Here is a 25,894-nt window from a genome sequence, read left to right as displayed (position 1 = left end):
TGCTGAATAGTTTAGAAACCTGGGGCAGCCCCGGAGGAAGATTTCCAAGAGGAATTAACACAAAGCATTAACCTCTCACATCAAAGATCCATGAACACCCTTGGGTGTGCTCAGTGGCCTGCCTGCATCTTCCACACCCCTGCCACCAGCCACGAGCACTCTTAACAGCACTTCTACATGTGCAAGGTTGGGGAGAGGAGACTCTGCCCTCCTCACATGTCACACATGGCTACAGTGAAACTCTCAGGCTATGTTCCTTCCCTTGCCAGCTGGACTACAGAGGCCCAGAGGTAACTAAGGCTGGTTTCTGCTTTCAAGGCATCTCTCCCTCATAGGCCTACCAGAATGTGCTATAATTATTTGTTTTCATGCTCCTCTCCCTCCCCAGACCACAGGCTCATTAAGGACATAGTTAACGCTGCCTCCGTTTCACTCAGAGCTCAGGTTCAGCGCACAACCCTGCCCACACCAAGTCCCCAGCAACATTAGCTGAATGGGGCTGGGAACGCAGCTTGAATGTCTACGGGTCAAAGCAGATAACACCCTGCTTCTGGAAACAGAAGAGACATCAGAAGGAGATTATGCCCTCTTTCAGTACAAGGGACACTGAAGGTCCGGGGATCCAAAAAACATTTGAAGGAGGTGTATCTCCTCCTAGCACCAGCTCTCTTCCCCTTGCCCCGCAAGACCCTTACCGCCTTCCACCCAATCCTGCAGCCTGAACACAATACAGAGTGGCCCTGGCCTTCACAGTAAGAGTCTGCCATCCCTCTCTCTTCTACAGCTTCAGAATCCAGAATCATCCACAGCAACACTGGGGGAACTGGGACACCCAGAGCTTACCCTGAAAGGTCAGATGAATGAAAAATAAGACAAAGACAGGAAAGAACAATTCAAATATCCTCCTCATAAGGATGGCTCAGAAGTGGAACAGACTTTATCTAGTCCAGTACTTTGTCACTCTTTTTTCCCCCCGTATTAAACCTAGGTTGAACCCAGGGGTATTCTACCACTGATCTACATCCCCAGCCCCACTCTCATTTGAGACGGAATCTCATGCAGTTGCCCAGGCTGACCTCAAACTTGGGACTCTCTTGCCTCAGCCTCCCAAGTACAGGTATGTACCACTACACCCAACTCTCACCAGTTCTGACCCAGTTTCCACATGCTCCCTTCCTGAGGCTGCCCCTAGCAGTAATTAAGAGGAGCAGGAGGCTATAGAGTCATCTGCAGTCTGGCCAATGTCCCCCAAAACAATGCTATCCCAAGAAAATTCCCATCCTATTCTGAGAATTTAGAGTTCCTACTCTAATAGCAGGGAAAGAATTATTATTTGTCCACCAATTCCCAGATGGGTTTAGGGCAGATGGGAGAAGATAGAGTTAGAAATTGTACAAGTCAGAGACAACCTTGCAGGAACAGTCATCAAGAGTGTCCAGCCTGCTGGACTACAGAGGCCCAGAGGTAACTAAGGTAACATGAAACAATCAAGCAACCCTAAGACCTGTGGTCACCTGAAGATGAGCCAGTTATCCCACACTGGGTTGCTGGCTGTCTTTTTACCCCTCCCTCAGTGATTACTAAAAACTTAGGTCATCAAATTTCTTATTCAAATGACAAGAGACAAGGCCACCAAGGGATCTTTGTACTCCAGGCACGGCAACAGCCTTGGTTCTGCATAGATGCACATGGGCAGAGGACCACAGCAACCCTAAGGACTTTTCCAGAACAGCCAACTAGGCTACAGTGAGCTTAAGAGCAAGATGAATGGGGTGTCTTTTCTTTGCCAACCTCATCTCTGAGCTTCCTACCAGCATTCCACAAGGCAGATGTCAAGAAGTGCTGTGGGGAATGGGTGGAATTGGTAACAAATCCTAAGACCATGCACATGATGTTCTGGCCCACCAAGTCACCACACTGCCTTCTCTTAAATGAGAAAAAACAAGACATAGGGACAATTCTGGGTAGGACCCATGAAGAAATACATTTGGTACTAGAAGTCCATAAGAACAAGGTTCACTGGAGCTGCTGATCAGAATTATGGGTAGAAAGAACTCATTTTCCCCACTAGGGAGTTGTGTGGGAGCCACACCACACTCCCACTATTATTTCCCTCCCCATAACAGGTAAGTAAAACATGGCCACACCTTCAAGAAGTATGAGCTTTGTGGTGGGTTACCCATGGGTTACCACAGACCTCACCACTTACCTGGAATGGAGGCCATGATCCTAAACCAGGAAAAAAAAAAAAAAAATCCATCAAAGAGCAGCCAACCCAGAGAGCTAGTCCCCCAACCTAGAAAGATGCTTTGGGACCACAAAGGATATCATATGTCCAACAGACCTTTCCTGCAATGATAGGAATATTCTTTTTTTTTAATTTTTTTTACAATTGTAGATGTACAGCATGCCTTTATTTTATTTATTTATTTATTTATTTTTATTTATTTATTTTTTTGGTGCTGAGGATCAAACCCAGTGCCTCACACATGCTAGGCAAGTGCTCTGCCACTGAGCTACAGCCTCAGCCCAATAGGAACATTCTTTATCTGCACTATCCAATAGTGAACCACTAGCCACATGTGGCTATCAGGTATTTTAAAGACAAAGTGATAGAGCTATTAAATTAAATTAAATTAAATTAAAATGGCCACTTGTAGCTTATGGCTATCAAACTGGACAGCTCAGGTATAGCATGCTTTTTAAATCTGGAGAGCTCATGAATATTCTTGAGAATCTTCTAAAAACCATGGACCTTCTCCCCTAAGAAAACATACCCCTATACATTCACATAACAGTTGGCTGATACCCCAACCCAGGTCTGAGGCTAGCTCTAGCTCTAAGATTAAGTCTAAAACTGGAATCTGATCTTTGGCACTACAAAAATAAGTAAGTCTAGAACTTGACCAAAAGTGCTACAACACAGATGTCTAAGGAATATACTTTACATAGTCCTATCAAGAACCCACCAGGAAGCCCCCACCTGACAGAGGATGTCCTCATAACATCCCCACCAATCAGCACCTAGCCCCTATCCAGACACATGAAACAGTGCCTCTCAGGGCCAGCTCTTCAGTGTAGGAATAGCTGTAAATGTTAGACATTCTTTTTTCTAACATGGGTTCAGTTGGCCTGCTTATAATTTTTGCCCACTGACCAAAGTTGTCCGTACTCTCCCATGTGAAGACACCAATTCCCTCTTCCACACAAGACGAGCCCTGGTCGGCGTTTCTCATCTGCAAGCTGCACAGCTCTGTTTCCTTCAATTGTTCTGCATGTGACCGCTCAACATTCCTTACAAAACTTCAGCTCTTTCTACATGCTAGATAGCAAGGTTTCTTTTCATTTTAAAAAAGGAATGCAGGACTTTGCATTATCTTAATTAAATGTCATTGTTCAGGCTGCCCCAATCACCCTAACCTCTTGTTCTATCAATTTAATAGCTGCACCCTCACTACCAGGGCCCACTTGTGGCTCTAACACACGTATTACCTACTTCTTGTGAAACAGACACACACTCACCCCCTTCTGCTTCATAAGCCTGCATATCCTTCTAAGAGGTCCAAGATTCCATGGACACATTCCTCCTTTGCATAAGCACCACTATCTTTACTCTTGTGGGGGCACCAATGTCCTGAATCAGGTTGCCGAGTGGCAAACATGTTCTCAGAACACACATTCTTAAAGGCACCGATAATCTACTAGACCAGAAACACTAGAACTCCAAAAGAACAAGAATAAACAAGGAGTAAATCTCATGACTTCTTACATTTTTTGGCTTACAGAGTGAAGAAATGTGTTGGGTCATCCTTCGTATCCTGGTTAGCCACTGGAATTCTTTGCCTGTTCATGACTTATTTGTGCCCCCTTCTCTATGTCCCATTCCTTCTAATCACAGAAGCACTGCAGACTAGCCCCTCAAATTCTTACCTGGGAATCTGGTCGAAGTACATATTCTGATTCAGAAAGTCTGGGACAGGGCCAGAGATTTTGCATTTCTAACAAACTCCCAGGTGATGCTGATGGGTCTATTGAGCAGCGAGATGAGAGTGAAGGTGTCAACCACTCAGGAGGGCCTAGAACTCAATCTGCAGTTAGCAGAGTCCAGGCAGCAGCCCGTCACCTCAGTCTTTCATCTGCATCAGAGTCTACATGCTAACCACACATCAGATACACCCAAAGAGCCCCAGACCTATCAGTCCACCTCAGACTAGTTAAGTCAGAATCCCTGTGGGGTGGGTCCCAGGCACTGTTTTGTCCTCCCCATGATCCCAGTGTGGAAACCCTGATATACATAGTGGAGCAGGGCAATTATATCAGTGACCTCCCTTCAGCATGACATGTCAAACAATGGACCTTTGATTTGTCAAAAAGCTGGCCAGAGACACCATGTCTTCTTTGTCAAAATCCAGAACTTAGCTTGTCTGGGCTGCTTCCTAAAGAACCATGGGGACTCCCATAGTTCACCACTTCACTTTCTGAAGTCTCACAAACCACCTTTCAAATAACCTCTTCTAGAACTATAAAAAATTAACATTAAACACATTTAATTTCCAAAATCTCTGAAAAACTGGGCTTTTCACCAGTCTTTTGGTCTTCTTTCACTCACCTCTGCTTGCAGTTGAAAGACAAAGTCTTAGGTCAACTTTTCTCAGGCCTCACAAATGCCAAGATGTGGTCCCTTTTTCTAAAGGGTCTCATCACTTCCTCCTTATAGATCAATTCCCCCTTTACTGCTGAGAGCCCCCTTCCTCACATCCTCTATCTTCAGGAAGAAAGAGTTACCTGGGCAAGAATTCATCAGGTGTTCTGATATTGAAAGACCCTAGCAGAAAGATGTGTTTCAGCCATGAAATCAACTTGGCAGAGGGCTAGAAAGGGTTTTCAAACCATCCACCTTTTCATTTATCTAATTTTCAACCATAATACTCAGTCATGTCTCCAACCTGATGCATATATTCTATGCCGATTTTTTCCCCCATAAAGGGTCATTCTCCTACACGATCAGGTCTTTACTTTCCTCACCCATGGGCAATTTTTCAGTCAGGCCCAGGACCATGGTGGCTTCTTGCTCCTGGTATGCTGCCTCCCACCCTGATGCCTGGCCCCAAGGTTCTGCATCATAGTTCTTTGGGCAAGCTAGAGAATGTCTTGAAATAAACATTTAATTTGTATTGCATGTTTACAAGTCAGACTAATGCACAGTTGTTTACGCAAAAAGAGTCTTTTCTACACATTCTAGGAATGTTTTGTCATGGGGCACTGATTACCTACTATGTGCCAGACACTATGCATGTTTATGCATCTCATTTAATTCTCACAACAACCCTGAAAAGACGGGTTAACCCAATTTTACAGTTAAGAAAACTGATGCTCAAGAGATTAACCCTGTTGCCCTACTATGAGCCCTACTGTGCCTCTACTCCCACCAAATCCTACTTTTTTAATCAGCCGTTTTTGTTGTGCCAAGTCACCTCTCAGTCAAGAAGAACGTGAGTCAAACAGCTTCTGTCAAGGATCTTAATCCTTCCCAGAACTAGGAAGGATTTTGGCTTACAGAGTGAAAAAATGTGTTGGGTCATCCTCCAGGCAACAAGAGGTACAAAAATGAACCCCTTCAGGTATGATACCCTACAGCTGCTGCCAACCTGCCCCAACCTCATGTTAGGACCCAGAGAAGTAACCACCTGCCCCTGGGAAGTATCCTGTAGTCTTGATGGACCTTTATTTAATTTGTTTATTTATATGCAGTGCTGAGAATCAAACCCAGTGCCTCATACATGCTAGGCAAGAGCTCTACAACTGAGCTACAATCCCAGCCCTGCATCCTCTAGTCTTAAATGAGGAACTACTTTTCTGAGTTGAGGGATTCCTAGCTTCCTCCTCAAATCCAACTAGGACAAAGGATGAGGAGTAGGGCAGACAGACAGAAAACCCAAGATAATCTTCTTCCCTTACAGGATGATACAAAGCAGCTGTCAGCAGACAGCTCAAAGGAAGCCCGAAAAGCAGCTGGGAGAAATGGAATCAGGATGAAGTAAGGAAAGGGTGCCCAAGGGAGTGACACAACTCTAACAGGAGGAAATACCAGCAAGCAGAGATATGAGTAGATGGTCTAATTTCTGAGGTTCCTGGGTCCTGCCCCATCTGAAGAGTCACGGGCAAAACAACCACCCCAGTCCTGGAACATGTTCCTTCTGCTTTGTCCTGCTAAAATCTAATGGTTAACGTCCCAGCAGTCCCTTGGGGCTGCTAAACACTTTGCTCAGGCAGAGTCTCTCTGGCACATCTCAGCTCTGTGTCTGTGCCAGAGATATGCCCATTAAATACAGTGTTGCCTGGATAGTAGTTCTCAGGCCTTCAGCCTTCACAGACCAATAAAAACTATATAAATATAAAAAAAAAAAAAGACCCTGGTTACACCACTTTGTTTTACTAAGCAAAGACAGCTTAAAAAAAAAAATCTAAACCTCCATAAAAGCAAGCATGTTTTTGAATATCAAAAGCAGAAAGGACCTATCCTTGGAACAAAGTACTGCTCTTTAAGTCAAAGAAAGTTAGCTTTAACAAAAAAAGTCACTCCATTGTGCCCACTGTTTCTCCAGAACCTAGGAGAACGCCATTGTGGGACAGCACTGATCCACAAACAAGCATGTGGACCCTCTGTTCTGGAATTCCACAGGCCATCAAGCCACAGTTTACCAGACCCTGGGGGCTCAACCAGCAATGTCCACAGGGCCTAGATGTCTCTCAACACGGTCGTCTCTGAGCCTCAACTGACCCAGAGCCACAGTATCTTTACCATGACCACCCTGCAGCCTCGGCCAGCAGCTTACACATAAGGAAGACACGGCCCTGGCCTCATTCCCAGACCCTTTCACTCAGGTATGCCCCCATGTTGCCAAAAGCAGCACTTAACATCATTCACAAGGGCCACTGGTTCCAAGAACATCAAGCCCACAAAGCTAAGCTAAACCATTGGGTTTGCTACTAGGAGGAACAGAATGAGATACAGGGGTGTGGGGAAGGAAATGAACATCAGAAGGAAGTGAAGGAATCAAGTTTTACAAAGTACAGTGGGCAAGTTCTTCTCACACCAAAACACCAAATCTCATTCCCAGAAATGAAGCCTATACCTGATCCTGCCCACTTTCAAAAATTACCTGCAAGGAAACAGACCAGCAGGATGTTAATCCCCCAAAACCCAGCAATATAAAGGGGCTGGACATTGGCTCCCAGGCTAGGGTGGGGGAACTGCAGATGTGATCCAGATGTCTGTTTTAACTAGAGACAGAGTAAATAGGGCACTGAGTCTGTGGTCCCTGGTCTTGACATACAGGATCCACAGCGAACGGACGAGGGAAGGTAAGAAGTGATAGAAACATCCCAGCAACATCCACTTTTCTGCCCCCAACACTTGGATCCTTCTTCCTATCCACGGGACCACAGCCCTACCAGTTTGCAGTTCAGCTCTGCTCTCAGCGGTCAGGGAAATCCCTATGTGAACTGCCAGCCCATCACAGCCACAGGTGCCCAACCCTCAGGAGCACACAGCTGGGGAGCTTCAAAAGCCATGAGGTACAACTCCTCCACAAGGAGAAGAAATGTCCTGAGAGACCTAAGTTGTCTGGACCCTTGGACAGATCAGTGGCAGAGCTGGGGGAGCCCCACAGACAGCGCAGGCCTGTGTCTCTGTCCAGCGCCAGTTCCGCTGCCTGGAGCGACCTCAGCCGCTACATCGCTCCGCCTAAGCTGCTCAACTTCGCTACTCTCTACTTCTGCCAACTCTCTGCTGTTGAGACTGCCACCAACCTTGAACCGGCAGGCCACTGCCAGAATGGAAGGGAAAGACAGCAATGCAGGGTCACTGCCCCTCCATTTCTCCCCCAACCCTCACCCTGGTTGCTCTCATCCCAATATCAACCTCACTCCTCTATCCCCCTACCCCCCAAAAAGGGAGTACTACTTCTTGGGGTTGAGAGTGGTTCAAAAGTACTTCATTCATTCATGAATTAGTATCTGGGTGCCTACTACCTGTCAAGGTACTACTGTGGCAGGTCCTGAAAACACAGATTAAAAAATAGTTTTTGATCTCAAAAAGTACTCAGTACCACAGGGGAACCCAAATCATGCGCTTTCCATTAAATTCCCAAACAGTTTCAAATGGCTCTCTTGCTGTCTGAGAAAAATGATGGCACCCAAGAAAAGATTTAGGGAAAGAAACATTCCACTCCATCAGGGTAGCATAAAACCACTCTGTCACTCTACAGCTTTCTTTCCAAATCCATAAGTCTTTATCCCTCACTTGGCACCCATCACTGCCCACATCACCCAGAACTTAATGGGACCTAGAAATACAACACATGAAGCTTCAAGCAGGACAAGAAACTTCTGGAGATAAAGCTAGACATCACCGACCTATATTAAATGCAAACATAGATGAGGGTTCCAACGCACCCTCTTCGATTCAGTTACTCCCATATCAAACTCCCAGCCCTGCAAAGGAGGCCACTCTGGCTTCCAACCTCAGTTAAGCTCCTATTCATGGCCCCACTCAAAATTGGACCAAGAGACGGGAACTGGGAGAATGGGCTTAACTGGGCAAATCATTAACAAGATCCTCATGATTATAACACTCCCAAAGAAGGGATGAGGAGCCTAGCACGGTCCAGCTTACCTCCTTGAGAAGCCCCACTTTTTTCTTTAGCACCTCACACTTGCGGAGTTTGCAGATCTGGTGGGTGCGGCGGTTGGTGCAGCTGGTGCAAGCCCCACAGTTTTCCAGTCTCCGGCAGGGCTCGCAAGTACCACACCGTTTCCTTTTCTTTCGCCCATCTCCACCAGATCGCAGCTGGGCCTCACTCCCGGCCAAGGGCAGCCCAGGCCCCTGGAAACCCCCTACCATCACCTGGCCCTGAGGAAAGTCATAAAGGCCTGGCAGGTCCGGCTGAACCGCCAGGGGCACCTGAAATTGGCTCATGACGCTGGTGCTGATGCTGCCAGAGGTGGGGGCATAGGTGCGGAGCAGAACTACAGTCCAGTTTTCTGCTTCCTGCAAAGGCCACCAACTGGTTCTTCTCTCCTAAAACAGTGAAGAAGTCTACAAGAGTGAAGACAAGGAGCTTCCGTCTCTGGGATGGGTGCCTCTTCTCAAGCCCTCTTCACCTCCTCTGCAGCAGTCTGACAGGGTTCCTTCTGGGGCCACTCTCCCACCTGCTGGGGCCCAGGATCTGGGGGAGGACAGCAGCAGCAGTCCCCAGGGAAGGGATCATCTTGGCTGGGTGGGTCCTTCACCCTCACCCACCCAGGACCCGGGCATGAGGTGAGCAGATGGGTGTGTGGTGGGACAGCAGTGTGAGGTGTCTCCTTCGGGTATTTCTCCTCCGGGATCAGGATGATGGAGATTGCTGCGCTGCCTGAAAGAGACAGAAAGGGGAAGCGCATCACTCAGGGCTCATGGACAACTTTCACGTGTTACCTCTTCCTGCTTCTGGGAAGAGAGAAAATGGGGGAAGAGAGGGGCTTGCTCAAATGAAGTCCTGCCCAGAACCTTAGGCAGGACGCACCAGGGATGTGGCCTTTGGCCAGACCGGGGACTGGGGGTGCCTGGACGACGAATTTAAAGGGGGTGGTCAAGGTGGGATTTCTGAGAAAGTTGTCCTCTGAACCCCTCCCCCCGCGGGCTTGTGAGAGTTTCACCAAAATTCCCCCACACCCCCTCACCGGAGGCCACAGGGCCCTCCCCAAGGGAGCAAAGCTTTCAAAATAAAGTTTGCTGAGAGCCTGGTTCCTCCAAGCTGCCCAGCGCCCCCTGCACGGAAGCGGCCTGGAGGTGGGGGCGCGCCCGCGGGTAGCCCGCGCCGGCCGCCGCGCCTGCGGCCAAAGCCTGGCCCCAAGGGGGAGGGTGGCCCGCGCAGCCGAGGGGGCGCGGGGAGGGGGGCGCGCTCGGGGCGCGGGCCGGGCTGCGCGCGCGCCGCCGCTCGGGCTCCTTTGTTCTGGGGCCTCGACCGCTGGGCTCCGGCGGCTCCGCAGCCCCCGCCCCGCCGCCCCCACCCGGCTCAGCTACACTGTGACCCGCAGCACCCCCGCAACAAAGTAGCGGCCCTCCCGCTGGTCCCGGGCCGTCCCCTCCCCCCCGGGTCGGTCCCCCACGCCTCCCCTCCCCCACCCCGGAGCCGGAAAGGCACCGACTGCACCGACCTGCCCGCCGCCTCCGGGGCGGAGCGCACAAAGGGGCAAAGTTTCTCGGGCCGCGCCACCGCCACCACCGTCGCGGCCGCCGCCGCCGCCTGGGGCGTCCGCCTCCCGAAGCGCCCGGCCCGGCAGCGCTCGACGCGCGGAGCCCCCCGCCCGGGCCGAGGAGGAGACGGCGCAGGAGGAAGGAAGAGGCAGCGGCGGCCGCGGCGGCAGCAGCAGCAGCAATGAAGGCGTCCGCGGGACTCCCCGCCCCCCGCGCGCCGCGGCACGTGCTCGCCCGGGGACTCCCCCGCCCGGGAGGGCGCGCACGTGCGGCCCCGCCGAGCCCCGCCGGGCCCGCCGCCGCCCCCGCCGCCGGGCCCGGGGCCGCGCGAGAGGGGAGTTCCCGCGGAGGAGAGGAATGGGAGAGGGCAGGCGGCGAGCGGGTGGGGGCAGGGCCGGGCCCGGCCGCCGCTTCTTTGCACCTGCAGCACCTCCCCAGCGCCTTGGCCGGCCCTCCCGGTACTCGGCCGTCCCCCTCGGACTGACCGCTCCTGCCCTCCGGCGGTACTACTGCCGAGGCTGATGAGGCGGGGTGGGGCACGCGGACCTCCCAACCTAGGCCCTCAACCGAACGGGCCTTGGTGTCCCCACTTCCTGCCACTCCCTATTGGCTCGAGAGGTCCGGGACAGACTCAGCGCCCCTGTGAACCCTGAGCTGTGGACCAGACTGACCCCCTTTTCCCCGGCTGCCTCTCTCATTCCGAGGCAGGACAATAGGGGACATCGCGCGTTTGCGTACCGAGTCAGCCCGGGCGGCAAGAAGAGGGTGCCCGAAGGCAGAGGCCGTGGACCGGCTGCGGAGCACCCTCGCGGGGGTCACAACCGAGGCGGACCCAGGGCCCTGCCATCGCAAGCCTCCCCCAAGCGGCGCTCGGCTCTTTCGCGTCGAAAACAAAGACTAATCCGATACCCCCGCCCTGCCTCCCAGAGGAGGGGGAACGGGCGCGTCGCGGAGGGTAACAGAGGAGGACAGGGTTCAGGAGGGGCTTGGTTAGCCTCCGAGAGACCTTGGAGCGACCAAGCCCTAAAACCTGGAGCAAACACTTTAAAAAGTCACCCTGGGCTATGTTCCACGTAGGGGGTAAGGGGCAAAGCGGCAAGAATACTTCCAAGTTGCCAAACTAACCATTCTGTCTGCTGCTTTCTTCCCCTCACCTGTTGTGCAGGCCAAGTTGAAATTCCAGGTTAGATTAATTCAGCTCCACCCATCTGGCCTGACTGCCAGACTGGTGCCCGCAGCTGCCTTCCACCTACCTGGGTTGCTGTGGAGAAGGGTGGGTCTCTAACACACACACACACACACACACACACACACACACACACACACACGGGCAAGTCCTGGCAGAAACAGCCACGGAGCGGACTAGCCTGACCAGTTTGGGCGGTGCTCACCAAGCCAGGTACCTTGCAGCGGTCCCCGCCCGCTGAAGCGAACTACTCAGTCAGAACTGGAAAAAGAGCATTCGGCTGGCTATTTAGAAGGGAAAAAAAAGTAACAGATCTTAAGTAGCGCTATCCAGAAAGCCCTAGGCGGTAGAAGCGGCCCCCATTCTGTCTGGAACTTCCCTCTCACAGGCCTGATTTTGACAGCTGGCTCCAGTGGCTAGGTTGTCAGCTGTCAGGTGGTTTATGAACATGGTTGAAATACCTATTTCCTACCATGCATGGCCTTTGGAAAGACCAAAGAGTTTCTGTTCAGGGAAGTAAGACTAGAATTGAGAGGAAATGCCACTAGAGTGTTATTTTCAAACATGGAAAGTTGTAGGCTTGTAGCTTTCAATGTAATAAATTGTTAGTGTTTTAAATATTAAAGAAAATGTGGAAAGTATAGGAAGTTACAAGTTTTTTTTTTTAAATCACCCCAGTACAACAGTATTTAATGATCTGCTATATTTCCTGCTAGCCTTTTCTAGTTGTGGCTTAGTTTCTCTGTCTTTTTTTCCCCTAACATAGTTGTACTCATACTGATTATGCAATTTATGGTCCCCTTTTCACTTAACATTATATCATATATATTTTCCTATTTGGTATAAAATCTCTGGAAAGATAGTGTGACAATGAGGTGAGGATGGTTTAAGAACCAGAGAACTCTAGGTTCTAGACTGGGCTCAGTACTTTTTAACAGTGTTTCCTTGACCTAGGTACTCACAACCTGAGAGAAGTACTTAACATAGGGCCCAATAAATGACAATTATTATTGTTTAATCCATAGAACAACGATGTGAGGTAGGTATTCTCAGACCCATTTTACAGATTAAAAATAGAAGTAACTTGTCCAAGCTCACTCAGCCAGGATTTTGTGTACTCAAAAATGTGAGCCAAGCATCTTTCCTCCTATTTTCTGCCTTATAAATAGCACCAGCAAAATATTGGACCAGTTTACTCTCCACCAGTAACTTATGAGAAGGTCATTTCATAAAGCCCTCAGAATAAGTTAGGTAAGTGGATGCTGGTTCCATTCACTGGGACAGTATAGGAGGAAATATGCCTGGGGACATCTGTGTGAGATGAGGCCCCGACTGGAGACAGACATGGACTCTATTCATGAGCAAGGAGTAAGTGAGGCCTCAGGTATGAAGGAGCTCATAGGGAAGTGAACATGGAGAACAGAAGGAAAGGTCTCCAGGACCAGGCCTGGAGAGCATCAGGTCACAAGGAACAGCAGAGGAGACACAGACTAGCCACTAGAGAGGTGGGAGAAACCAGGCTGCGCTGGAGAGCTTGATTATGCAAGCTTCCTAGTCACTGCCCCTGGAACCTCACCCTTGGGCAGTCCTATTGCTTATTCTTTCTGCTTGGGGAAAATCCTTCCTACATCCACCTGCCAAATTCCCACAAGTACTGCAGGTCTGTGCATAAATGCCAATTCTTTCATGATACCTCCAGCTTCTCTCACAAATTCCAGAGTCCCACCCACCCTGCACCAAAGTTAGATGCTCCCTCCAGAGAACAGTTAAGGGCCTTGAAATCGTTTGCATAGTTCCCTCCCAGTATCGAACTCCTGGGCAGCTAGGACGTTTCGGTCTTTTTATCATTGAAACCCTAGACCTAACACCGGATCATGGTGTGTTGAATGAAAAAAAAAACAGGTCATCAGAGTCTGATCAGTTAAATACCCCAGTAACACCCAAGACCCGTAGGCTTCCAAGTTTCTTTCTGCCGACAGTCCGACCAGCACAAACCCTCCTGCCTTCTAGTCTCCGGCTTCCAGTGCTGAGGGGTTATTCCGTAGTCACACGGTGCTCAGGACAGGAGAGCGGCTGGGAAGGACGTGCAGAGGGAGAATGATCCTTTATCTCCGAGCAGCTTTAGAAGAAAGCCGCAGCGGTTCCCGTTAAGTGCGTCCCCGGATCAACAGCATCACTGTCACCTGGGAACTAGTGAGATGTCACGCTCCCGGTCCATCCTAAACCTATTGAATCAGAAACTTAGGGGGTGGGGCCCAGCAGTCTGTTTTAACAAGCCCTTTAGCCGAAGTCAAGTTTGAGAAGCACTGGACTAGAGGAAGCGGCAGGAAGCAAGTTCAGCGCCTCCGCTGAGGCCAGGGTCAGGCCCCGAGGCGCTTAGTGCAGACAGCTACATCTGTGCCTTTTGTAAGCGGACTTGGCGGGCCTACCCCCAGCGGCTGGGGGCTGAGCCTTGGGCAGGCAACTACGCATCAGGGAGGTCAAACCTGGCTGCGCTGCTACCCCAAGGACATTAGAAAAGAAACTGCCCTCTTGAGGGAAGGAAGGACGAAGCACTACGCCTATGACAGGGGTGAAAGAGGGGGCATTTCCCTGGATAGGGTTAAGGATAGAAATGGGGCTAAGCAACAAGGAGGTTTTACAACTCCATTGATGAACTAAAGTTGATTCAGCAGTGGGCAAAGGAAAAGGACAAGCAGCATTATTGGATGTGTGTCACATGTTCTTCTTGGGGAATTGATGCCTGGAACCAACACTGCTGGGTGTTTGCTGAACCTGCAAATGATTGAATGTGACTAACCTCCTCTGAGGTACTTGACCCCACTCCTTGACTTCAGCTAATAAGCGCTGTGTCCCTGTGTGAAGAATGAGATTTGTAGTAAGTGTCTTTTTGCAGAAATGTAAACATGCACCCGAGTTTGATTTTAAAGACTGAAGACATTGGGAGATTTATTTGATTTTTTTGGATATATTATTTCTTTTGTCACATATATATTAAAAATACACTCAGTAAACATTTGCATGGAGCTTTCCCATTTCAAAGCACTTCTATACACATAGTTCTATCTACACAGAGATGGCAATTGTGCAAATGTTACTTTCCTTTTCTGTGACATAGTTCTTATTATCATCATCACCATTTTGCAGAGAAAGGAATTGGGGCTCAGAGAGGTAATATGCCCAGGTCACTCACTACTGAGTGGCAGAATGAGACCTACAATCTAAGACCCTGAAATTGGCCTACTAATTTTGCTAGGACTGATACAGAGCAGACGCTGGCATTTTGCTCTTCGGGACAAGGAGATTCATTAGTGACTTGCTTTTGGACAATGCATGAGTGTGTGGGGTATGTGTATGTTTCTGAGTAGCTCAGCAAATGCCTTTGTGGGTTTTTAAAACAGTTTTTTAAAAAATATACCTTTATGTTATTTATTTTTATATGGTGCTGAGGATCAAACCCAGGGCCTCGCACATGCTAGACAAGCGCTCTACCGCTAAGCCACAACCCTAGCCCAAATGCCTTTCTGCTTTATAATTATTTTTATGGAAAATGCATTTTGGATTTAGATTGAACCAAATAGTCTCTATTACTAGCAAAGGATATGCAAGGGAACCCATCATAATAGCAAAGAGGTAAAATATTGGAAATCTTCCAATGTAGTGAGACTGGGCAGGAAGTTAAAAGATTTGCTTGATTCAGAGACCCAAATTGCTGAATGCCCAACAGGGATAAAGACCTGAGTGTCCCTAAACTTTGGTTGGCAGGATGAATCAATCAGGATCAGTGATGTCATGCCACCATAGTAAACAATCCCCAGTCCTCAATGGGTTAACATAACAAAATTGTGTTTCTCAATTACAAAACATGGCCATTGTAGAGAGATTTGTTTGATTTTTTTTTTTTTTTTTTTTTTGTAGGGGGCAGGTACTGGGTATTGAATTCAGGGCTACTGGACCACTGAGCAACATCCCAGCCCTATTTTGTATTTTATTTAGAGACAGAGTCTCATTGAGCTGCTTAGCACCTCACTTTTGCTGAGGCTGGCTTTGAACTCTCAATCCTCCTGCCTCAGCCTTCCAAGCCACTGGTATTACAGGAACGTACCACCGGGCCTGGGGATAAGAGGAGTTCTGGCAACCAGCTCAGGACCCAGGCTGCTACAGGTGGACATGTATCTCCTCGACCTGGAAGCCAGGAAGGCAGGATGGAGCAAATCAAGCGCTGATTATTACAGCTTTTACCTGGAAATGACACACATCACTTTTGCTCTCATCCCACTGGCCAAAAAAAGTCACAAGGGGACAGGAAAGTACAATAAGTACAATCTTGCCATGTGCCTGGAAGAGAGAGAAGTGAAACTACTTGGCTAACAGTATTAACTAATACACAGGAAACATGTGTATGTACATTTGAGTTATGTGTAAGTGCAAATGATTCTGTCCATTTCCAGGGTGTTTCTCCCTCCTGGGGACACATAATAGAGATTCCCACTCTAATGGACTATCATTCTTTGCACTAGGGCAGACTCAGAGATTTAATGATGGTGAAAGAAATCTAAGTTGAGGGAAGCATGGAAGAGGAGGTGAGTGGATGTGGGACAAGCTCAGTGGAAAGTAATTTATAAACAGAGAAAGATATCTAGGAAAGGTATATGTGATACCGAGGCTTACCTGCTAAATCTCCTAAAACAGCAAGCCTTGGCAGAGGCATTTCCTGCCATTAACTCCCACTCATCCTCCCTGGTTAACTCATGACATTTCAGGAAGCCTTTGATGATTCTCAAGACTGGGTAAGGGACCCACCACTTTCATCGTAGTGGTGCCTGGCTCTGTCCCATCCACTGGGCTGTGGACAGGGATGACTCCTTGTGCTGGCTTCTGCATGGGGCCATACTAAAGTAGAGTGTTGGAATAGAAGCAGAGACCAACCAGAAAGCTGTTGCAGAAAACAAGATGGGGAGGACATAGTCTCCACTGGGGTGGTGGAGATGAGAATGGAGAGAAGTACGAGTAAATATTTAGGGAGTCAATATCAACAGGATGAGAGCTGATTGGACAAGGGAAAAGGGAAGGAGTTTTCTGGAAGAGCAACAGGGTGAATAGTGGCACCCAGGGGCCCAGAGACAATTTGATGAGGTCAGCTAAGACACAATTCCCCTTAAGATGCCTATGGGACATGCTCACAAAGAGACAGGAAGCAGCATCCGAGGGGCCTGAGGTTCAGGTGGGAGAAATGAACTGGGACCAGATCCTATGATTTGCCTCTTGGTTAAACTTCAACATTGAATCCTCCATTTTCAAAGAGACTTGCCCCAAAAAAGGGGGGGGTTTAGGATGGGGGTGGGAGGGCAGAGAAAAATATATGTAACAAAAAAAAAAATGGTGACATTTCTGAACTATAAATTCCTAAGAATCTTTAGTCCGTGGCCAGCGCAGACGGTGTGAACAGTTCAGTCACATGGGAAAATCCTCAGGGAGTTTAAATTAAAGACACAGACACCATTATACCTTTAAACCAGCTCCTGGAAGGCTCCTCGAACCCTCAGCCTCAAGCTCCCCAGGGGGACAGTGAGGTTTTACTGAAGAGGCAAGCGAGAGAGCGAGCATGCTAGGGAGAGGGCATTTATCGGGGAACAAAGAATTCTGGGGAAAATCCCATCCAATGAAGGTCAAGGGGGACAATGTGGCAAGGTTAGGTGCAATGATTGGATCTTTGGGGCAGTGGTGAGACAAGCCTCCACACGGACAAGCTCTCAAACCCAAGAAGGGTGGGGAAAGCTCTGCCACATTAAAAGTGACTGAGCGCCTCACACCCAGCCAGGGAGGAAACTCAGTCACGTGCAAGGATGGTCTCCCACAAGAATCCATTCATTCAGTACATTGAATGGACTTTATAGAATGAACTGAATGCACATCCCTAAAAATTGTTCAGCTTCACTGGTTTATTCCATGATCTGCTTTCCACATTGCTTCTGTCCCATATCCTGCTGAGCAGAAAAATCTGCTTGCCCCATTTGAGACTTGAATGTATCAACCTCTTTTATATTTTGAGGCTCCCCCTCCCCGTATCCTTTTTTTTAAATTTTGGGGATTGAACCCAGGGACACTCAACCACTGAGTCATATCCCCAGTTCTGTCCCTCACACTTTTTTTTTTTTTTTTTTTGTATTTTATTTAGAGACAGGGTCTCACTGAGTTGCTTAGGGCCTTGCTAAGTTGCTGAGGCTGGCTTTGCACTCATGATCCTCCTGCTGCAGCCTCCCAAACTGCTGGGATAACAGGCATGTGCCACCGCGAAAGGCCTCCCCATATCCTTTTGAGCCTCATTTGTAGAAACCTCCCAATGCAAAGGTATCCATCCTCTGAGCCTTCACAACAAACCATATGATTCCCACTTGGACATTATGTCCCCCACCCATGACATCTCCCCTTCTCCTGTACACCGAAATACTTCCTCTGGATGCCTAAGTTCCAATTTCAGCCCATCCGTGTACTAGTTTGTGACTGTGGGTGACATAAGGCCCATCCACTCTGCATCCTTCGTAAAGATGGGACTAATGCTACTTCCTTTGCAGAAGGATCAAATGAGTCACTTTATGGTAAAGTCCTTTCTCAGTCCTGGGTTTACAGTAGGTGCTCCAACTGTCCCATCCTTCCATTCCCACCCAATCCTTTGATTCCTCTTCCCACTTCACAGAAGAAATGATCTTATAATACTTTAACCATATGTAACCATGACAACCAGAGTTAAAATATACACAATAATCAATGAGGACACTATAGGTTACATAAGGTAATGGGATATAATGGTGTCATGCCCAGCATGAGGTGTGGCACTGAGTAAGAGCCTCATTCAGCCTTCCCAGTTGTAGACCCTAGTTCACTAACCACCTTCCTCCCTTACATTCAATCAATGCTACATTCTGTGAGCTCCATTTTAATCTGTCTTGCTCAACTCCTCTCTTAGGGTTCCAGCACTCACCACTCCAGCCTACCTCCCTTCTTCTCTGGTCTCCTTTCTCACTGACAAGAATTAGACTGCCTTTGATTCTGACTTCCTGGGAATGAGCAGTCCCACCAATGTCTTGGAAGCAAATTGATGGGACACCTAGGCCTTCCTGCAACCAATCAGGAATTACAGTTTCAGACTCTTGCTACTCAGAGTGTTGGCCATGGGCTTCCAGCAGCGGGAACACTGAGAGTCTGAAGAACGGCAGTATCTCAGCAGGTCCCAGAACTACTGATCAGAAGCTGGTTTAACAAGACCTCCAGGTGATTCATTGGCCCCCTAGTGAAGAAGAAGCTCTGCTTTAGAAGCCTTTTGGGAACAGGGCTAGTTAGGGTAGAGATAAAAAGCACATAGACATCCCTCGTGGAGCTGGCAGGGAATACCTGGATTCAGAGTCATAGAGTCATACGAGGTCATTCTAACATTGTTCCTGGGGAGATACATTGTATTCCCAGCATTGTATTCTCTATCAGCTTAAGCAAGGGAGGGAATATCTCTGTCTTCTTGTCATTCCACAGGATTGTCCTAATGGTGACACAACTAGGCTATGACCCACATCCAGGTGACATTTGGTCATCTCAAAGCACAGACTTGAATTTGAACATTAGTTTCAAGAAAATTAATCTAATTATTAACTAATCAAAAATTTGTATGACAGAAAACTGGTGTCAAAGACAGAAAGAGGAAACAAATTAGCCATTCAAATAGGAATGTGTGGTGGACTCAGGGCATTGAGCCAGGCATTGGTGGGCACTCAACAGGGCCTGCCCAAGCCCACAGGCCTGGGAGGAGTTTCGTCTGTTAGAAAAAGGAAGAAAGAGGTGCAGGAATCTGGGAAAAAACCATGAGGCCTGGCTGAAGAATTTAGTCTTTAAGTACATGCTCATCTGTGCAATAGGTAATGCAGTGGGGGTTTTTGAAATGTTTCTTGGATTCAAGGACAAGGCTGTTCCTTGGCCCCAGGGACCTCTTTGGAAGCAGGCAGGTAAAATCCTTGATGTGGGATGCCAGAAGTCTGCTCTCCTGTGAGTACTTCTGGGACGTGGGCACTCCTGGGACTTGGTCACCAACATCAACACAGAGAAAAACCTCAGAATTAGGGTTGCCATATTTAGCAAATAAAAATATAAGACTTCCAGTTGAATTTGAATGAGAGATACACCGCGAATAATTTATTAGTATACATATGCACCAAATATTACATGCCAGAGTCCCTCTGCTCAGGATCAGTCTGACCCCAAGGCAGTGGACCAGGAGAAATTTGGGTTGAATGCAAGTCTCCACATGGGCTGGAGAGAACCAGCAGTATTAACCTAACACCCACCCTATTTTTGAACTTAGGACGGAAATGCGGTTGGGCAATGTTAGTTTAGGGGTGGGACAATCTTTTGTGAGAGGCCATGCTATATTGTTTGCTTTGTAAAATGTTTTGCCCTGCAAAGGTGGGAACTACCAACGTGTTTTTCATATTATTCTGCATCAGGTGGGGTAGTTTAAGGAATGTACACTATACAGTAATGTAATTTTGATCATTCCAAGTTGGGTTCCAGTCGGAGATGAACTATTTCTCTGTCCAAAACAACATGATCCTGCTTAATTAGATAAATTGCTGCTTGGTAAGCAGGCATTTATTCATTGGGACCTGCAAAAGAAAATGATGTAACTATTTACCTGATCAAGAATATTTCCAAGCATAAAATAAAATTCTTCTGTATGTCAACAAACCAAATTGTAAAATATTTACAAAATAAATGAACATAAAAATGTTATCTACTTAATACATAAGAAAGAAAATTAACACCCACCAGGAGAGAAAAAAGGCCCAATAGGTGAACATTCACCAAAGAAAAAACACAAATGACTAATAAAGATATATAAAGGTCAGCCTCATTAATTATAGTAAATTGACAGATTACAAAATGAAAATACAAAGTTTAACAAAGACTGGACCATTTTTCTTTTCCAAGATATGCCACTGATAGAACCATAAATTTGTATTTCTTTCTGGGAAGAAAATTAGCAATGCTTATCAATAACCTTAAAAATATTTTATATCTTCTGATTAAATAATTGCCCTTCTAGAAAAGTAGTACATAAAAATCTGGGTATAAATGGCACAGGAAAGACGAAACAGGAGGATCACAAGTTCAAGGCTAGCCTTAAAAACTTAAGGAGACCTTGACTTAAAATAAAGAATAAAAAAATTCTGGGGATGTCCCTCAGTGGTAGAGCACCCTTGGGTTTAATCCCCAGTACCAAAAATAAAAAATAAAAAAAAACTTGGTACAAGTATCCTCATGAAAGACTTATTTATAATAAAAAAAAGAAAATACCTCAATGTTCAACATTAAAGAACAATTAAATAATTTCATAGAATATAAGCACATTGAAATATGATATAATCATTATAATAATTTTATTAATTTAAAAATTAAGGATGGGAGAAGCTGGGATTATAACTCAGTGGTAGAGCACTTGCCTAGCATGTATGAGGCAGTAGGTTCAATTCTCAGCACCACATGTAAATAAGTAAAATAAAGGCCCTTTGACAACTAAAAATATATTTTAAAAAATTAAGGCTGGTGATGTAGCTCAGTGAAGGAACCCTTGCCTAGCATGTGCAAAGGTCCTGGGTTTGATCCCCAGAACCACAAAAAATAAAATTAAGCAAATACTGGATAATTATAGAAATAAGCAAAAAGAAAAATCTAAAAAGAATCTGTAGTCCAATGACAATCACTGTTTGTAGTAGACCATTATTAAAAACATTTTAAATGCTTTAATTTTAAAATGTTTAAAACATTTGCTAACATTGGAAAATATTGAACATATGAAATCAAATGAAAAAAATTACTGAAGTATTAACAAAAATTTGTGAAATGAAGCTAGGCTTGGTGGTATACACCTGTAATTCCGCAATTTGGAAGTCTAAGGCAGGAGGATTCCAAGTTCAAGGCCAAATGGCAATTTAGGGAAACCCTGTCTCAAAATTTAAAAGATAAAAAAGAACATACACACACACACACACACACACACACACACACAGAGAGAGAGAGAGAGAGAGAGAGAGAGAGAGAGAGATGAAGCATCAACACTTTTTTATTTTGGTACTGAGCCATATCTTCTGTAGTTTTTTTTTTTTTTTTTGAGACAGGATCTCACTAAATTGCTGAGGCTGGCCTCAAACTTGCAATCTTCCTGGGGCTGGGGATATAGCTCAGTTGGTAGAGTGCTTGCTTACCATGCAAAAGGGTTAGGGTTCCCCAGCACCACCACCAAAAAAAAAAAAAAAAAAAAAAACCTTCCTGCTTCAGTCTCCCAAGCCACTGGGGGGCGGGGATTACAGGCATGCACCACCACACCCAGCTGCTCTTTACTTATTTATTTTTGTGGTAGTAGAGATCCAACCCAGAGCCTCACAAAAGCTAGGCAAATGCTGTACCATTTAGCTACATTCCCAGACTTTTTGTTTTATTTTAAGACAAGTTTTCACTAAACTGTAGAAGCTGGCATTGAACTTGTAATCCTCCTGCCTCAGCCTCCAGAGTAGCTGGTATTACAGGTGTGACCCCCCCATGCCTGGCCATGAATAACTTTAAATAGGTCCTTGAGAGAGAAAAAAGCAAACTCTGATTACTCTCTAATGGAGTGATGAACACTTTGCACATGGAAATTACCTGGAGAACTTGAGGAATACTGATGCCCTGACCCCACTCCCAGAGACTCTGGTTGAAAGGACTGGGATGTCCCACCTCAGGGTGTCTTTGACAACATCCAGTCATATTCTAGGTTTGTGACACATGCTCTAAAGTGCAACCAGGCTGGGAACCACTGCCTGCAGGAGTGACCAGAAGTTGAGTTCAGCATTTAGGTCCCTGTGGTCTGATGGAGAGGGCCTTGGAGGAGCAACTGCAAGACCTGTTTTCTGGCTACACAGGTGGTTCTCTATAGCTATGTGATTTAGATAACTTGCTTAACTGAACCTCAGTTTGTCTATCCATAGAATGGGAATATTTAATGCCTATTGCTTGTGTTGTGGCCTCAAGGTGAGGATAGGAGGAAGCACTATGTGAAACAGAAATATATTCTGGTAGCCAGGCACAGTGGCACATGCCTGAAATTCCAGCAGCTCAGGAAGCTGAGGCAAGAGGATCATGAGTTCAAAGCCAGCCTCAGCAATAGTGAGGTGCTAAATAACTCAGTGAGATCCTGTCTCTAAATAAAAATACAAAATAGGGCTAGGGATGTGGCTCAGTGGTTGAGTGCTTCTGAATTCAATCACTGGTACCCCCCCTGCCAAAAAAAAAGTATTCTTGTTAGAGTCTGCCACTCACATGACAATTATCTTTGCTCATTGGAATATCCTTGGTAACATGCAAATAAGCAGGTCTGTTTGAAAACTGTATCCACCTTGTGATTTCATTTGATTTGGAATGCCTATAGTAGGCAGGTGCTGTCAAATGTGGGTGCTTGGGGCAGCCCTAGCCAGAGGGCTCATATAGTGGACAAGAGCCAATAGATATGGGTTGATTCAGACCAGTTGGTCATTCCTGCTTTTAAGTGGCTCTCGTCCAGGAGCCAAAACCTCGTTCTCATGAAAATCTGCCTCTGCATTTGAAACAAACACTTCACAATGTCTATTTCCAAATAAAAATTCTTATGTAAATCGCTTCCTTGGGAGATTGTCTTTCTATAGCTTAAAATGTCTTGGGAATACCTCTTTTGAGATTGCCTTTGTCTAAGCTACATAATTTTTTTTCTGAATATTTTCAACCAGTGAATTCATTCTCCATCTTTCAAAGAGGAGCTTAATTTTAGAAAGCAGCCAAAAATATCTTTCAGAACCAAACCTGATGATTAAGGTAGTGTTCGATTAGGTAAGACATTTTATTTTCTAAAGTGAAGAGGTCACTTGGAAGCACACATGTGTGTGTCTTGCTACCCATACTCCTGGCACTGGGCAGACAGATGTTCAACATGTCCTTGTTGAACGGTGAACAGAACCTCATTCTATTGTGACCCACAAACTGGCTCCAAAGGTAACCCTGACAAGGTCTCTGAGCAACAGTTTGGGACTAATAAATTCTAGTCAATCCCTTTCCTTGATTAATGTGCTACATCTTGGGGCTGGGGTTGTAGCTCAGTAGTAGAGTGCTTAACTCGCAAGTATGAGGCACCAGGTTTGATCCTTGGCACCACATAAAAATAAATAAAATAAAGATATTGTATTAAACAATAAGAAAACAAATAACCCAATCAACAAATGGGCCAAGGACCTGAACAGACACTTCTCAGAGGAGGACATACAATCAATCAACAAGTACATGAGGGCTGGGGATGTGGCTCAAGCGGTAGCGCGCTCGCCTGGCATGCCTACAGCCCGGGTTCGATCCTCAGCACCACATACAAACAAAGATGTTGTGTCCACCAATAACTAAAAAAAAAAAAATATTAAACTTCTCTCTCTCTCTTTCTCTCTCTCTCCCTCCCTCTCTCACTCTCTCTTTAAGAAAAAAAAAAAAAAAAACAAGTACATGAAAAAATGCTCACCATCTCTAGCAGTCAGAGAAATGCAAATCAAAACCACCCTAAGATACCATCTCACTCCAGTAAGATTGGCAGCCATTAGGAAGTCAAACAACAACAAGTACTGGCGAGGATGTGGGGAAAAGGGTACACTTGTACATTGCTGGTGGGACTGCAAATTGGTGCGGCCAATTTGGAAAGCAGTATGGAGATTTCTTGGAAAGCTGGGAATGGAACCACCATTTGACCCAGCTATTCCCCTTCTCGGTCTATTCCCTAAAGACCTAAAAAGAGCATGCTACAGGGACACTGCTACATCGATGTTCATAGCAGCACAATTCACAATAGCAAGACTGTGGAACCAACCAACCTAGATGCCCTTCAATAGACGAATGGATAAAAAAAAATGTGGCATTTATACACAATGGTGTATTACTCTGCATTAAAAAATGACAAAATCATAGAATTTGCAGGGAAATGGATGGCATTAGAGCAGATTATGCTAAGTGAAGCTAGCCAATCCCTAAAAAACAAATGCCAAATGTCTTCTTTGATATAAGGAGAGTAACTAAGAACAGAGTAGGGAGGAAGAGCATGAAGAAAAGATTAACATTAATCAGGGATGAGAGGTGGGAGGGAAAGGGAGAGAGAAGGGAAATTGCATGGAAATGGAAGGAGACCCTCAGGGGTATACAAAATTACATACAAGAGGAAGTGAGGGGAAAGGGAAAAAAAACAAGGGGGAGAAATGAATTACAGTAGATGGGGTAGAGAGAGAAGATGGGAGGGGAGGAGAGGGGAGGGGGGATAGTAGAGGATAGGAAAGGCAGCAGAATACAACAGACACTAGTATGGCAATATATAAATCAGTGGATGTGTAACCGATGTGATTCTGCAATCTGTATACGGGGTAAAAATGGGAGTACATAACCCATTTGAATCAAAGTGTGAAATATGATATGTCAAGAACTATGTAATGTTTTGAACAACCAACAATAAAAATTAAAAAAAAGATATTGTGTCTATCTACAACTAAAAAATTTTAAAAAAATATGCTACATCTCTGTCTTAAGCATTTGACCCAGGAGAAAATATAGTTCCCGCTACCTTACTGAAGCTACAGCTGGATTTTCTTTCCTAAGGTAACCACTAGTCAGTGACACTGGACAAATCTAGGCATTTAGGGATTGCCTAGCTGACATTTTTTTTTAGGTCAACTCAGTCCACAGAACATCTGAACATGGTATTGTTAATAACAACAACACCAGATCATAACTCATTTTGGGAGGGAGGTGGTAACCAGGATTGAACCCAGCCATGCTTAACCACTGAGCAACATCCCCCAGCCCTTTTTTATTTATTTATTTATTTTTAATTTTGAGGCACAGTCTTACTGAGTTGCTTAGGGCCTTGCTAAGATGCTGAGGCTGGCTTTGAACATGCGATCCTGCTGCCTCAGCCTCTGGAGCTGCTGGGATTACAGGTGTGCGCCACAGCACCTGGCAGAACTCATTTTTTCACATGAGGATTTCAAGACACTGACATTAATCCAGACATGCAAAAGGAGCTGAGGTATATGGGCCTTGATGCATTTGAGGTGTACAGGTTAAGCAGCTCACAGCAGGAGAGCGAGAGTCACCAACCCCAGCAACACCTGGGTTGTTTGGCACTGCTGTTAACTAGCTGTGCGACCTTGGAGAAAACAGAACACAGCCCCTAGGGTCTTGATTTCCTTATCTATGCAATGATTTAGCACGTGAATAGTCAGACATTCTAAACTGAAAAGAGTCAAAGACAGCAGGTTGCTAACAGTAGACACCCCACTGGCAAGTGCTAAAGAAAGCAAGGTCCTGCCAGGGAACAGGGAGACTTTCAGAGCAGCAGAAGCTAGTTGGAGCTGAGACAGAGTCCCTATTTGAAGGACAAAAAAAGT

The 25,894-nt window shown here is 46.4% G+C and overlaps 1 protein-coding gene across 1 annotated transcript in view; it reads right to left on the bottom strand.

Annotated features, from left to right (window-relative positions):
• The window catches only part of Tet3 (tet methylcytosine dioxygenase 3), a 99,440-nt gene extending 89,163 nt beyond the window's left edge, over positions 1–10,277 (bottom strand). The window contains exons 1-2 of the mRNA XM_076832663.2: positions 10,201–10,277; positions 8,678–9,416 (exon numbers count right to left, since the gene is read on the bottom strand). Coding sequence (XP_076688778.1) covers positions 8,678–8,980 — 303 coding nt within the window. The 5' untranslated portion in view covers positions 8,981–9,416; positions 10,201–10,277. The remainder of the gene's footprint in view (positions 1–8,677; positions 9,417–10,200) is intronic.
• Between the last annotated feature and the right edge of the window lie 15,617 nt (positions 10,278–25,894).

Source organism: Callospermophilus lateralis, chromosome 14 (genome assembly GCF_048772815.1).
Source record: "Callospermophilus lateralis isolate mCalLat2 chromosome 14, mCalLat2.hap1, whole genome shotgun sequence".
Taxonomy (NCBI): domain Eukaryota; kingdom Metazoa; phylum Chordata; class Mammalia; order Rodentia; family Sciuridae; genus Callospermophilus; species Callospermophilus lateralis.
Note: the sequence above shows the minus strand (reverse complement) of the source record. Positions and strands in the feature narration are given on the sequence as shown.